Raw genomic sequence first — 15819 nt, 5'->3', positions numbered from 1 at the left:
TCAATGCCTTCCTGAGCTTGATGAGCTCAGTGGTGTTCCTGAGATGGAATGGAAGTTCATTCCAGGCCCTTGCGGCCACTGTGATGATGCTTCTGCCACCCCGGCTAGCTTTTTTAGCTGGGTTTAAAAAAACTCATTTTGCTCCCATGGAGTTATCTTTTGAGTTTGTAGGGCAGATCCCCAAGAAAGTGACGCATCTGTAGAGATGCGTCACTTTCCCTGCACCACCCTGAGAAGCCCTTGTGCCACCATGGATGCACCGTATTTACAATACAGCGTACCATGGAGCATGGCTTGACAGATGCATCAGAAATTCTGATGCATCTGTTGGGGCAAAAGTCTCGCATTGCTGGAGTCGTGTTGCAAGCACGACGCAACTCGAGCAATGCCTTTTGAGGCCTATACCCACTACACTGTGTCACTCCTTAAGCCTGACGTAAGTTTTTGATGCTGTGCCATCCTAGAAGTGACGCAGTGAAATCCTATTGATTTCACTGCATCACTTTTATGAGGCTTTCTTGCGTGGGAACATCCACCCTGCATACATTATACCTGACGCAGGTATAATGTGGTGCAGGGCTTTACAACGTGACGCATCTCCCAGGATGCGTCACATTGTAAATTGGCCGCATTGTTTACACCACCACTGCGTTACCAAAGTGACGTAACGGTGGTGCAACAGCGTCGCAAGGGGTTTCTAAATCTGCCCCTTAAAATCTAAATATAAGTTCACTAAGTGACAGCTAACCAGATATTTCAATCCACTGGAAGAGCTAACTCATACATGTCCATGATATCAGAGAACGTGCAATCTGAACTGTTCCCTATCATGAAAATACCACATATTTTACATGAGGGGAAGGCAATTTTTTAGAAATAAAATCTTCAATTCATGGGAAGAAGTCCTGTGACATGCATTTAACTTTACACAATGTCCAAGGATCTATAAAATGAAAATCTAAACCTCAATCTTAAATTTAATCTGCAAAAATTAACATTTTGATTTTACAGGACCCTTGGCAGAATGTTGAAAAATGGGGAGTATTGCTTGAGATATAACTGCTACACATGTAAAAAGAAAAAGGTATATTGGGTTATATGACATAGTCATGCAGAAACATTTAAAACATCTTGCAGCTGCTACTGCATTGTGAAGATCAGTCATGATCACACTTTTTCACCTTTTACCATAAAATGTGAAATTAAGGATTGATAGGCACTGATGGTGGCTAAAAAAGTACTGATACACTGGAAGATCAGACACTCTCCTCCCATTGAGGAATGGGTTGATGAGTTGTCTGACCTGTCAAAATAGATCACCTACAGTACCTACAATATATTCAAATATATAGATGCATATATTCACTATAAAATCCAAAGGTTACAGCTGCTCAGCCCCCTCCCTTTAAAAAAGAAAAGAAAAGGCAGGGCACAGGGGGATGGGGTCTCCGGGCCCAAAAATGGCCCAGGTAAAGGGGGCCATGCAGGCCCATTCCTTTCTTTAAAAACGAAGAAAGGCCGGGACCCATGTGGTGAGGTCCATAAGACCGAAATCAGCCCAGGGAAGAGGGCCACTTAGCCCTCCTCACCATTCTGAATCTGTCTGGCGCCGAGGATGGGGACCTTGAACCATAATTGGCCCAGGGAAGGAGGCTATGCAGCCCCCCTTCACTTTGACAAAATAAAGCCCAACAAACCGCCAAAGGCGCCGCCCCTATTTCCCTACTCTGTAAACACACCTCCTGGAGCACTGCTGGTTGGAGGATGAAGTCCCCTTGGCTGCTGAGGGTTCTTAGGGGCCAACAAGCCCTCCTGTTACTCCCAGTAAGACCTACACAGTTGCTGGGATGTTGTCAGAGGCCGTACCCCAGCTCCAATGATATCCCGCCGTCGCAAGAACTCTGCGACTCCCTAACCACCTTCTTCCACCGCATTATCACAGACATCCACGACAGCTTCAACACACAGACACCAACGACAGACGGCGACACCCCCGACTCAACACCCACCAAACACACTGACATCCTGGAACAACGTCAACGACGAAGACACCATCCAAATTATGAACACCATCCACTCCGGCTCACCTTCCGACCCCTGCCCCCACCACATCTTGAACAAAGCAAGCTCCATCATCGCACCCCAACTCCGGAAGATCATCAACGACTCCTTCGAGACTGCCACCTTCCCAGAGAGCTGAAAGCACGCCGAGATCAACGTCCTACTCAAGAAACCTAAGGCAGTCCCAAAGGACCTCAAGAACTTTTGACCCATCACCCTGCTCCCAACCCCGGCGAATATTATTGAGAAGACCGCCAACAGACAACTGACCCACTTCCTTGAGGACAACAACATCCTGAAATCCTCCCAAATCGGCTTCCGTAGCAATCACAGCTCCGAAACGGCCCTCATCGCCGCCACCGAGGACTTAAGGGCCCTGCTGGACAACAGCAAAACCTCTGCCCTCATCCTCCTGGACCTCTCGGCCGCCTTCAACACCATCTGCCACCACACCCTGCGCACACGCCTCCAAGACACAAGGATCCGCGACAAAACCCTGAACTGGATCACCTCCTTCCTCAGAACCCAGAGAGTCCACCTCCCCCCATTCGTACCCCAAGGATCATCCAGCAGCCTGACCCTTTTCAACATCTACAAGGTATCTCTCACCAACATCGTCCGAGCGCACCACCTCAACATCATCTCGTATGCCGACTACACTCAACTGATCATCTCCCTCACCAAGGACCAGGCCACCACTAAATCCAACCTCCACAATGGAATAAAGGCCGTCACAGAGTGGATGAAGACCAGCCGCCTCAAACTGAACTCTGACAAGACGGAGATCCTCATCCTCGGATCCACCCCCTCCACATGGGACAACTTCTGGTGGCTGGCCACGCTGGGAACTGCCCCGACACCCACCAACCACGCTCGTAACCTGGGGTTCACCCTGGACTCAACGCTCTCTATGACCCAGCAAGTCAACGCGGTCTCCTCCTCCTGCTTCAACACCCTCTGCATGCTCCTCAAGATTTACAGATGGATCCCACCAAAACTGTAAGGACAGTCACCCAAGCCCTCGTCAGCAGCAGGCTGGACTACGTTAACGCCCTGTACACAGGAACCATGGTAGAAAAGACTTCAACGCATACAAAATGCCTCAGCATGCCTCATCCTCGGAATCTCTCGCCACAGCCACATCACCGCCCACCTGGGAGACCTGCACTGGCTCCCAGTCAACAAGAAGATCACCTTCAAGCTCCTCACCCAAGCTCACAAAGCACTCCACAACGTCGAACCAGCATACCTCAATGAACGACTCACCTTCTACACCGAACTGCCAGCTTTGCTCTGCTGACGTCGCCCTCACCACCGTCCCACGCATCGGCCAAACGATCACCAGCGGCAGATCATTCTCCCACCTCGCGGCCACAACATGGAACACCGCCCCACCCACCTGCGACAAACCCAGGACCTGCTGACCTTCAGGCGACTTCACAAGACTTGGCTGTTTGATCAGTAGCTGCTTTCCTCCCCCCCCAGCACCTTGAGACTCTCACAGGTGAGTAGCACGCTTTACAAATGCTTGATTGATTGATTGATTGTACCTCCTTTCCGCACTACTCTGCAAACGCACCTCTCAGCGCAGTGCTGGTGGGGGGATGAGGTCCCCTTGCCTCCTGAGGGACTATAGTGTACCTCTTCCCCCAATCATCAGTGCACCAGGATGAGTGTTTGCAGAGTGGTGGAGAAAGAGGACATGGCCTCTGATGACCTCTCTGCAATCCAGCTGTGTGGGTCTTACTGGAAGTAACAGGAGGGCTAGTTGGCCCAGAAGGACCCTCAAGAGCCAAGGGGACTTTATACCCCAACTAGTATGGTGCCAGCAGTGCTGGAGAAAGGGGGCATGGGCACTGAAAATCTGTCAGCAAACGCACTGTGTGGGACTTGCTGGAGGTAACGGGAGTGGTAATTGGCCCCCAGGGACCATCGCTAGCCAAGGGGACTTTATCCCCTTACTAGTAGGGCACCAGGAAGCACGTTTGCAGAGTGGTGGAGAAAGGTGCGTGGCCTTGTATGGGGTCTCAGCAATCCTGCTGTGTGGGACTTACTGGAAGTAAAATGAGGGGTAGTTGTCATCAAAGGATGTCCTTGGGGGCCAACTACCGCTCCTGTTATCCTCCTGAGCCTGAATACAGGTGGTCAGTAGCCCTATACAAATACTGTTCGATTGGCTCATTGAAGGATGCAGGGAAGCTGTTGCCGAAGTGCCTGTTATGGAATGAACTTCAGAGTTTGGGGCTTCATTGATCAAATCTCCTGCATGAAAATGTTGTTTATCTCTATTCGCTATATCTAAAATTCATAGAATACAATGGAACAGAGGAGTAGTTGACACGAAATAGCACACTCTTCCAGTCTAAAAGCCATATTTAGTTACTTTTCTTTCCTGGCGGAGAAGGGGATCATATACCAAACATATGCCCAGTCAGGGGGAAGCACAGGCCCTCTTTTCTGTGGGAACTTATTATCAAAGAACATCTGGTTCCTTTCCAAAACTGTAACCTTGGTAGGCCTACTCCTCTGCTCTCCACTGGTAAAAACAATAGTTCAGATAGGGTTTCCCAAATCACCTCTGCTCCACAATGATGTGAGGGCAGATAAACATTGTATAGTTCATATGCACGAAACTGGAGAAAAATGACAAGAAATTCAGACAACACACTCTGTAGGTGCATTTACTTACCTGCATATAGGACCATCAGCAGTTAGATTGCAGACACCACTATTATTGCAATAATTGTTGCACTTGGATTCACACGTGAAGGTTGAAGGATTCAGTGTGTAGGCAGTTTGCGGGAAATCACCACACTTAAAGTACTGCACTAGGTCATCTTTGCTGGCTGTAAAAAAAAGGGAGAGATTTAATTAGTTTAAGTTCCTCCCAGGTTCATTAACAATTAAAAATAGATAGGTTTTCTTTTAATGCCTAATCACTGTTCATTACTGTGGTATTGAAACCCACTAATAGCTTTGCCACTGCATGTCAACCTTGGCACAAATGTTGGTTTAGGACTCTCTTCCTTTTGCACAACATATGATGATCTGTGACCCTCTATTCTACCTGCAGCATAGGATGTATGACAGTACAACGCAATCATTTTGATCGCGGTACTTTACATCACGATTTTTACAACGCAAGTCGTTACAATGACTTGCGTTGGAGGGCGCTGGATTGAGGATTAATATGATTTTCTATTCCAACTCCAACCCATGTAACAGTAGGGAAGGTGTTGGAAAAGATAATCACACTATTCCTTAACCAAGAGCACCTTCCAGCGCAAGTCGTAGTAATGACTTGCATTGTAATGGCTGCGTGGTAAAGGTTGTGCGGTGTAAACACTGTGTTGTAAACAATGTTTCCCGCAGCATATGGTGATTTGTTTCCTTCTCACCTGCGTGGTGGTCTGATTTGTGACTCTTTGTCTTGTGCTGGTAGCTAATGTTATCCAAATGTCTCACTTTAACCGCATCGCTGATAGAGAGTTTCCCCTGCTGTGCTGGACAGCAATAAAAACGGGTGTGCTCAGCTCGTCATAAGTACACGAGCACTGTGCTGCATGACGAGCTGAGCTCGTCATGAGCATGGAAGGGGTAAACATGTTTTAGCATTTGACTCCACTGCAGTGGGATACTTAGATGTATGACTCTCTCTCTCTCTCTCTCTCTCCCGCGCTCTCTAATAGCATGCCATGATGTATGACTCCGTCTTTATCTGACAGCATATTTTACTTGCTCACCGTCCTACTGGCAGCACATACTGATTGCAATATTTTATTCCACCAGCAATATTTAATATATGGCTCTCTAAATCACATCATATTTTGGTTTTTGCTTACTATTCTACTAGCGTAATTGTTTGATGTTCAACTCTTTCATCGGTGGCATTATGTTTTGATTTCTTCTACAGATAGCATGTCTTGATTTGTAACTCGGTCTTCTACAGATAGCATGTCTTGATTTGTAACTCGGTCTTCTACAGATAGGATGTCTTGATTTGTAACTCGGTTTTCTACTGGTAGCATGTTTTCATTTGTAACTCTGTCTTATACTGGTTGCATGTTTTGATTTGTAACCATCTTCTACAGATTGTGTCTCTTGGTGTATGACTCTGTCTTATACTGGTTGAATGTTATGATTTGTAACCATCTTCTACAGATTGTGTGTCTTGGTTTGTAACTCTGTCTTATACTGGTTGCATGTTTTGATTTTTAACTCTGTCTTCTACTGGTTGCATGTTTTGATTTGTAACTGTCTTCTACTGGTTGCATGTTTTGATTTGTAACTCTGTCTTCAACTGGCTGCATGTTTTGATTTGGAACTCTCTCTTCTACTGGCTGCATGTTTTGATTTGGAGCTCTCTCTTTTACTGGGAGCATGTTTTGTATTTGTAACTCTCTTCTACTGGCTGCATGTTTTGATTTGGAACTCTCTCTTCTACTGGGTGCATGTTTTGTATTTGTAACTCTCTCTTCTACTTGTAGCACGTTCTGATTTGTTACTCTGTCTTCTACTAGCAGCATGTTTTGATATGTGACCATCTTCTAAAGATAGTGCGTCTTGATTTGTAACTCCCTCTTCTATAGGTAGCATTTTTTGATTTGTAGCCATCTTCTACAGATACCATGTCTTGATTTGTAATTAATTTGTAGTAGGTTTTCATTTGTAAGTCTGTCTTCTACTGTTTATATTTTTTTATTTGTAACTGTCTTCTGCTTGTAGCGCATTTTGATCTGTAAGTCTGTCTTCTACTTGTTGCATGTTTTGATTTGTAAGTTTGTCTTCAACTGGCAGCATATTTTGGTTTGTAAGTTTCTCTTTTACTGGTACGATGTTTTCCTTTGTAACTCTGTCTTCTACTGCTGGCATGTTTTAATTTGTAACTCTGGGCCTGATTTAGATCTTGGTGGATGGGTTGCTCTATCACAACTGTGACAGATAACCTGGTCGCCGAAATATAAACGATTACATCCTATAGGATTTTTTTTTTGGCAGACGGGATACACCTATCTGCCAAGACCTAAATCAGGCCCTCTGTCTTCTACTGGTTGCAAGTTTTGATTTGTAACTTTCTCATCTACATTTATCATGTTTGTTAGTTGAACATGCCTGGGCTGTGTATTAGAGGTGACTTAGACCAGAAAGGAGGAGGTATGAAGGTGATTATACGCAACACATTCAGACCTTTAGACAAGGCCAGCAGGCGTTTCTCTTAGTTGTTTTCTGTGAGTTGATTGCAAGGACTGGGAGAGTGGAGAAGCCTCTGTTTGTTTCCCTCATTGCCCTTAGGCTAGTCCAGTTGAGAGTGTTGGGATGGGTATCCTTTATAAATCTCCTCTAGCCCAGTCCAAAGTAGGCCATAGGATTCAGAGGGTGAAGCCTTTTTTTTTCTTTTTTCTCATGGTTACATTTCTCAGCTGCCATGAATGCCTGCTCGAGCATTCTTCATCAGCAGGCCTCCCTTATTCACCTGGTGATTTTTTTTCACCAATGCCAGGGTACATTGGGAGACTTTTCTAAAACTGTAGATAACCTTCCCAAGATTTTCAAGCCAATCATATTTTTTCTTATGGACGACACCTACATCGGCTTTGTTGTTTTCTCCGTAATTTTCACCTTACTTATCATAATAATCATCCACACTAAGGGCCCCATTAGGATGACGGGCGGGCATTGTCGGCCCGCCACCTTATCGGAGAACGGGACTATAAGATTTGATATCCCGTGGGGGGAATTAGGATGTGCCCACCACAGTGGCGGACACATCCTGTAGTTTTAGCATTGTGGCGGGCGGTGACCTCTGCACCGCCCGCCACAATGCTAAAAATGCTTTTTCGAATTTGCATATGCAAATGTGGGGGGTACCATAGGTACCCCCCTGTCCTCCCCCACCTCTGCCTACAACAGGGGAGCCCGCAGGGGGCCCCCGCAGCAAACACCGCCTGCCTTTCCGTGCCGGCAATGCAATCATATTTTTTCTTATGGACGACACCTACATCGGCTTTGTTGTTTTCTCCGTAATTTCCACCTTACTTATCATCATAATCATCCACACTAAGGGCCCCATTAGGATGACGGGCGGGCATTGTCCACCCGCCACCCTATCAGAGAACGGGCCCGCCCGCCATAAGGGTGGGGGTCCCGTGGGGGGAATTAGGATGTGCCCGCCACAGTGGCGGACACATCCTGTAGTTTTAGCATTGTGGCGGGCAGTGAACTCTGCACCGCCCGCCACAATGCTAAAAATGCTTTTTCGCATTTGCATATGCAAAGCGGCAGGCACCGCGCAGTGCCTGCCACTTTGCATATGCAAATGTGGGGGGTACCATAGGTACCCCCTGTCCTCCCCCACCTCTGCCTACACCAGGGGGCCCGCAGGGGGCCCCCGCAGCAAACACTGCCTGCCTTTCCGTGGCGGCAATGCCGCCGCGGAAAGGCACCTATAGCTCAGCATCGTAATATGGCTGGCGGTGTCCATTGGACACTGCCACCATATTATTCCCTTTCCGCTGCGATAGCAAGGAGACCGGGGCGGAAAAGCGGCGGACGGTCTTTCCGTCCGCCGCGGTCCCCCCGCCATACTAATATGGCGGGGGGAATCCTGGTAAGGGTGTCGGGCGGATTGCCTCCGCCAGGCCGGCGGTGGCCACCGCCAGCCTGGCGGAGGCAATCCGCCCGACATCATAATGGGCCCCTTACTGTGGACCTCACTATTTTACTGGACTAAGACATCACCGTGATGCTGAAAGTCTGAGTGGAGTTAAAAGTGTACCCCTCTTTGAGAGGTTACTACAAAGGGTTGGACTTAGGGCCTGACCTCTGGCCATGCCCGTGCTCAGACCCTCCCCACAGGCAGCACATGGCCAAACCCCCACTCACATGGCCTTTGCCCATGCATGGCGTAGGACAGGCCATTCTACCCAATCACCCATAAACAACCAATCTCCCATTGCTGGCCAAGCACCATAGATACTCAACACCCCATGGACACTACACCCTACTTTAAAAAAAAACATTTATTCCCCCAGGACCTGCTGTTTCCCACAGGAGTACCACTGGGCTAGTGGCATGAATACGTATTTTAATTTTGCCCCAGTGGGGTAGGCCTCTGGACCCCTACTCTACTCCTCAAAATGGCAGCCACAATATTTCTGTTTATGTTGGGACTCATAGAACAGAACGCTTGGACCCACCTATTTATCACCAACTTTTCAACCTTAATTTCTCAGAAACAACTGAACGGTTTACCACAAAAAGCACAATTTCTGAGTAAACATCTAGCTTTATGCCTGATTTGGTATAATTCTATTCAGACGTTTTTTCTATTCCTATGTTTCGGAAGTCACATGGACGGAAAGCTATGACGATAGATTGTTCGTATAAAAATGCCGGTTTTGATGGCGTGCATGTAAAACATTTGATAAAGGCGCCAGCCGCAACGCGTAATGTTTTGCTGGATAAAATAAAAATGGCTGAAAAACAAGTCCCGTGAGTGCCCACCTCCTTGCAAATTACGGAGATTGAGCATAAATTGATGGCCCAGCAGCACCACAGCAAGAACGGCACCCGTCTGTGAGTGCACCTAGCCGATGCAAAGGAGCAGCATATATATATATAAATATATATATATATATGTATGTATGTGAATATATATATCCGCAATTACTGACTGATTGGGCGGAACATACGGCATCCTACTGTGAAGGGACACTAAAAATCCTGGTAAAGTACGCCTGGAGCGTCAGGGAGAAGGCGTTAGCTTAAATTAAACTCTTGGAAGAGGCGCTCGATAAGGATCCAGACTCCGATCAAATAGCACAGTTAAAGACACAAATGAAAGCTTGCCTCATCAAATACAAACAAAAAATAAGAACTCGCAAACAAGAAAAATATGAGCGAGATGAGGACGACTACCTACAAGGACGTGTGCTAACGTATGCGAAGAGATTCAATGCGCCTCGCAAAGCCCTCCAGGGCAATGCTAACTCCACGGTGACAGCGGAAGTAGTCACCTCTGAATCAGAGGTTACTGAAAACGAGTCCAGTGACGATCAAGGGGACCCAGGTAACCCCGATAGCGCTCGGAGAAGACGTGCTGGTGCAATGACTGCTACCGGACGAACCCCCTTTCACGAGGAGTTCGAAGTCATAAAGAAGTCATGGCTGCGGGGAGGGAAAAACAAGCCACCCGATACAACCCAAACAGGAACACCAGGAGAACCAGGAGGACAAGGAGGTCGGGGGCGGCAAAAGGAGGCAGAGGAAGAGCAAAGTCCTCGAGCTGGACCAACCGAACCTACACCAAGAAGAAGTAATAGATGAATGAATTACAGGGATGACCAGTCTAACGGTGGTTAATCTAACAGAAAGAATCTTAACCGACAGTGAAACCGATTTATTGAGTCTGGGCTTAACATTCTGCCCGAATAATACTCTTGAGTACACGCAGACACGCATTGATCTGTTCCGCTTCACGAGAAAACTAAAACTCCACAAATATTTTAAACTCCGACCACACCTGAAAGATCAGGAGAATAAAGGCTCCAGAATAACTGCCACTGACGCACTGATAGGGAAGGATATCTTAGCCCTAGAGACTCTCAAAGATCGAAGAACTGGACAGCCACTCCATACTGAAACTGGATCTTGCCCAACGTGCGGAATTTCAGGGAATAGAGCAAGAGAGGGAGGAAAGTGGATATGAACCAACCTCGGTCTTCGTCCCTCAAGCACAATGGGACGCTGTGGATGTTTTTACAGAAGCCATGAACAATGACCTCATGAAATATATGGAAAGCCAACCATCAAACAAAAAGTAATATCACTGAACAACAGAAACTGGCTCTACAAGACCTAATGCATGACAAGAATGTCATAGTGAAACCCTCGGATAAAGGAGGCAACGTAGTACTGATGAGCAGGGAGTACTACAGGGGTGAAGCATTAAGACAACTGTCGGATGATAAATTTTACATCAAATGTAGTAATGAACTTTACCAACAAAGTATAAGGGACTACGACATCCTGATACAAAGATGGCATGATCTCCAAATGCTTAGTAGGGATGAACATTTATTTCTACGAAACAACCAACCACTGACCCCGACCTTCTATCACCTTCCCAAGCTTCATAAAGACAGAAATTATCCCCCTGGCCGCCCCATTGTCTCTTCTATAGGTAGCCTGACAGAGAACATGTCCAGGCTAATAGACAACATCCTGTTTCCCTTAGTGATGAACTTACAGTCTTATGTCCAAGACACTAAGGACTTTTTGAATAAAATTCGAGACATAAGATGGGACCCGGACTACCTTTTAATAGTATTGGACATCGCTAGCTTGTACATAAGCATAGAGCATGGTCACGGCCTACAAGCATTGCAACACTTCCTAAACTTTCGCCAAATGAGGTTTGCAAAACATAACAGCATGATTTTGGAATTCACAGAGGTTTGTCTCAAGAACAATATCTTCTTGTTTAAAGAACAATTATACAAACAAGTGTCTGGGACAGCGATGGGCACCTGCTTTGCCCCCAACTACGCAAACTTGTTTGTCGGCTGGTGGGAGGAGCAGGTGCCCAGGAGCTGCTTGGTAGGACAGGACAAGGGTGAAACAGTGTGTTGGCATCGTTATATTGATGACCTTTTTATCATATGGCGAGGCACCAAAGACACAGCAGAAGGTTACATCAAGATACTCAATGACAACGAGTACAACTTACACTTCTCAGGAACAATTAGTCCGGTGGCAGCGGAGTACTTGGACCTGAGGGTGTTCGTTGAAGGGAGCCAGCTACACACTGCTCTATACAGGAAAGAGACTGCTGGCAATTCAACACTCTTTGCCAGCAGCAGTCACCCACCCCAGCTAGTTAGGAGCATTCCTTATGGAGAGCTGTTAAGGCTGCGCAGAAACAGTTCTAGAGATGAAGACTTCGAACTGGCAGCAGTAGAATGCTTGGCTAGGGTTACAGCGAGAGGATATGGTGAAGTGTTGCTACGGGACACATTAAGGAGGGTGAGACTGATCCCTAGAAGTACACTATTAACATCTAAATCTTCTAAGGGGCAACGAGGAAAAAACAGAGCTACAGATGAGGGGAAGTTTAGAATGATAACCCCCTTCTCCTCTGGAGCGAATGACTAGAGAGCCATGTTACAAAAGAACTGGCACATTCTCCAAACGGACAGTGTGCTATGTAAGGATTTACCTGCGCATCCGCTGGTGACATTTAGCAAAGCTAGATCACTGGGGGATCTGTTAGTTACCAGTCATCTCGAGAAACCCACACCCAAGAATAACACACTTAAAGAAATGAAAGGCTTTTATCCTTGTGGGCACTGCAAGGCCTGCTCAGGCAGCAATGCGGGTTTTGTTGTATGAGGTACCGGACACAGTCAAGATGATGCATATAAAAAAGTTCATCACCTGTAGCACTCCTTTTGCGGTCTACTGTCTGTTGTGCCCATGTGGCCTTCGCTACATCGGCAGCACCATTAACCAACTGAAACTGTGAATTTTAGAACATCTGAGGACCATCGACAAGGCAGATCCATCATATCCGGTGGCCTGACATTTCGCAGAGGTGCACAACAGAGATCGGAGTAAGCTACAGTACTTTGGCCTAGATACTCTTCAATCAAATGTGAGGGGCGGAGATCGACTAAGATGGCTCCGGAGACTAGAGTCCAGGTATATCATAGATTTGTCCACAAAACATCCTAGGGGCCTGAACAGCGGGGAGGAAATGGCCTTCCACTTGGGTAAATAGTGTGGGATTGTGATATACTGCAAGTGCTGAACATGTTCAACCATGATGGTGTATTTTGCTTAACAAGATACACATATATTCCTGAATGTATACAAGAAAGAACATATATGTAGACAAAGATATACACATTTGTATTCTTAAGAATTTGGGAGATGAATTACTTGATGTTATATGAATTGATTTGATCAAGAGAAAGTCTTTGCAACCCTGCCATATGCTTTTAAATGATCCGCTTTTGGAAGTTCTATTAAGTTCTGGGAATTTTTCAAGTTTCCTTGTAAGCTTGGAATGCGTAATGAATGGCTTATTTGAGTTTAGCCATTAATCACATTGAATTGAATTGCTATTGATTTATTGATGATTTGATGACTTTTTGATTTTTTGAATTTTTGAACTTTTGATTTCCTTGTCCCACCCTCTTTGTCTCAGTGCAAATTGATAGAAGAATAGAAATATGGGCCTTGGTCTAACATAGGACATAGGCCGATCCACGGCTTAATATCAATGTTAATGTATCACATTATGATAACTTACACCCTCTGAAGCAGGGCAGTCACCTATCTGAAGGTCAAATACGTTTTTTGCAGTGGCTGCACTGACATAAATTGTGGATTGCGCCCACAGTGTCTATGAGGGGTCAATTTCCTATGTTTATGTCCATATTATGTTGAGATGTAATGAAAAAGCTTTATCAACATGCCTGACACTGAGTGCTTTACACACTGACGAAGGCAGCACGCCAAAACGCGTCTGTGTGGCTCCTGCACATAAAATAAAAATGTGGTTACCCGTACCCTCCTGAGTGCTGCAACTTTTTCCTGAGGATTTGAGAGGAAATCTTGAGCGTAATATATATATATATATATATATATATATATCCAGAACAAAACATCCAAATGATATTCTTGCATTCTCAAACAGATGCAAAGGACTCTGGTGTCTAACCAGTGAGCAAGGCGGCAACGCCGAAACGCGTTGGGTGTGTTCTTTGGCTCCATGCAATAAAGAATCGTCTTTTTGCAATTCATTAGACGGAGGAGTAATTCACTGTGAGGAGTGCATGTGTGCATTTTTGCACTGTGAGAAGTATTGGTAACCGGGCTGTCTCTGACCCGGAGGTGCACCGCGGAATACAGTTTCCCGGCTTTTCTTCAGAGGGTGAGAAATGCATATATATATATATATATATATATATATATATATATATATATATATATATACACACACACACACACACACATATATATATATATATTCACAGAAAAAACCATAGGTTATAGACCATATATAGTTAGGAATTAGCATTTACAAAACCTTGAAAATTCACTGAAAAAACCATAGGTTATAGACCATATATAGTTAGGAAATAGCATTTAGAAAACCTTATTTTACTCACACAAAACCATTGAAATTCCATATATAGTTAGTTGCACTAACTATATATCGCGCACCTGCAATCCACTGCTGATGATGTCACATATTACATCATTCATGACATGGTCAGTGACATCACTGATGACATCACTGATGACATCTCAAATGACATCACTGATGACATCACTGATGACATCTCATTTGACATTACTGATCACATCACTGATGACATCATTCATGTGATGATACAATGAACCTCTTCAGACTCTAATATAACCTTAGATACACTCAGTGTAAACAGACACTCACAGACTGTCACTCATCCATGGAGTTACTCACACACCTAGTCAGTCTTGCAAAGAATCAATCACACCTCGATTTCCTCAACTATATAGTTATACACACCTTACTTATTGGAACATATAATAACACATATTTACTCTGTTATACAATCCCTGATACAAGTTCACAATAATCCATACAGCCACTCACACATTCACTGGCTCTTATGCACAGTTATTTATATATGTCAACTATCACATGTACTGTGTTTTACATATGTACTTACTTTGACATGTAGCACTGAGATATCCATTCACTCACCAATACACTCATGCACACAGTCAACCGCCCATACAGATGTTTCCACATGCACTTTTGAACCCATACATCTAGTGAATCAACTGCTCACACATCTATGCACAGAGTCATACACCTCCCAGACACCCACACACACACTCAGTCTCCCATACAAATACTTGGGCAACTAATCAATAACCCATATAGTTAGTCATATAGCTAATGATCAACACATGCATCAGATTACAAAACAACAGACACAATGATGCACAATTTAAAACAGTTTAGTCACTAACCCATGCACTCAGTGAGACACATTTAATCACTCACTTATACAGTCAGTCATGCACCTACTAAATCCTTCATCCAGACACTTATACATCCACTCATTCTTCAATATGTAAGACATATTTTAACTTTACAGAAGCATACAGTCACTGGATGTTGTCATCAGTGATGTCATCAGTGATGTCATTTGAGATGTCATCAGTGATGTCATCAGTGATGTCACTGACCATGTCATGAATGATGTAATATGTGACATCATCAGCAGTGGATTGCAGGTGCGCGATATATAGTTAGTGCAACTAACTATATATGGAATTTCAATGGTTTTGTGTGAGTAAAATAAGGTTTTCTAAATGCTATTTCCTAACTATATATGGTCTATAACCTATGGTTTTTTCAGTGAATTTTCAAGGTTTTGTAAATGCTAATTCCTAACTATATATGGTCTATAACCTATGGTTTTTTCTGTGAATTTCATTGGTTTTTTAACAGCTAATATCTGTAGCTGTAAAATGTATTCTTCTTTAAATCCAAAAATATATTTTATATGTTTATGAATAATTTTTTTTTAAAATATTTTTTTTTCTTCGTTCCCGCTTCGCGAATCGGGAAGCTTCCCGTTAGCTGACCTTGATGCCGCGAAATAGACCGCGAGCCGGTAAACGTTTCTTTACCGCAAGTGCCGCGTTAGAAAACAACATCGTGACGCCTCCCGTCCGCATGACGTTCCACGTTGTCGC

The 15819-nt window shown here is 44.9% G+C and overlaps 1 protein-coding gene across 1 annotated transcript in view; it reads right to left on the bottom strand.

Annotated features, from left to right (window-relative positions):
• The window catches only part of LOC144792127 (uncharacterized), a 69548-nt gene that overhangs the window by 26987 nt on the left and 26742 nt on the right, over positions 1 to 15819 (bottom strand). Inside the window, exon 12 of the mRNA XM_078667001.1 lies at positions 4751 to 4907. Within this exon, the coding sequence (XP_078523127.1) occupies positions 4751 to 4907 (157 nt within the window). The remainder of the gene's footprint in view (positions 1 to 4750; positions 4908 to 15819) is intronic.

The sequence above is a fragment of the Lissotriton helveticus genome, chromosome 11 (genome assembly GCF_964261635.1).
Source record: "Lissotriton helveticus chromosome 11, aLisHel1.1, whole genome shotgun sequence".
Classification (NCBI taxonomy): domain Eukaryota; kingdom Metazoa; phylum Chordata; class Amphibia; order Caudata; family Salamandridae; genus Lissotriton; species Lissotriton helveticus.
Note: the sequence above shows the minus strand (reverse complement) of the source record. Positions and strands in the feature narration are given on the sequence as shown.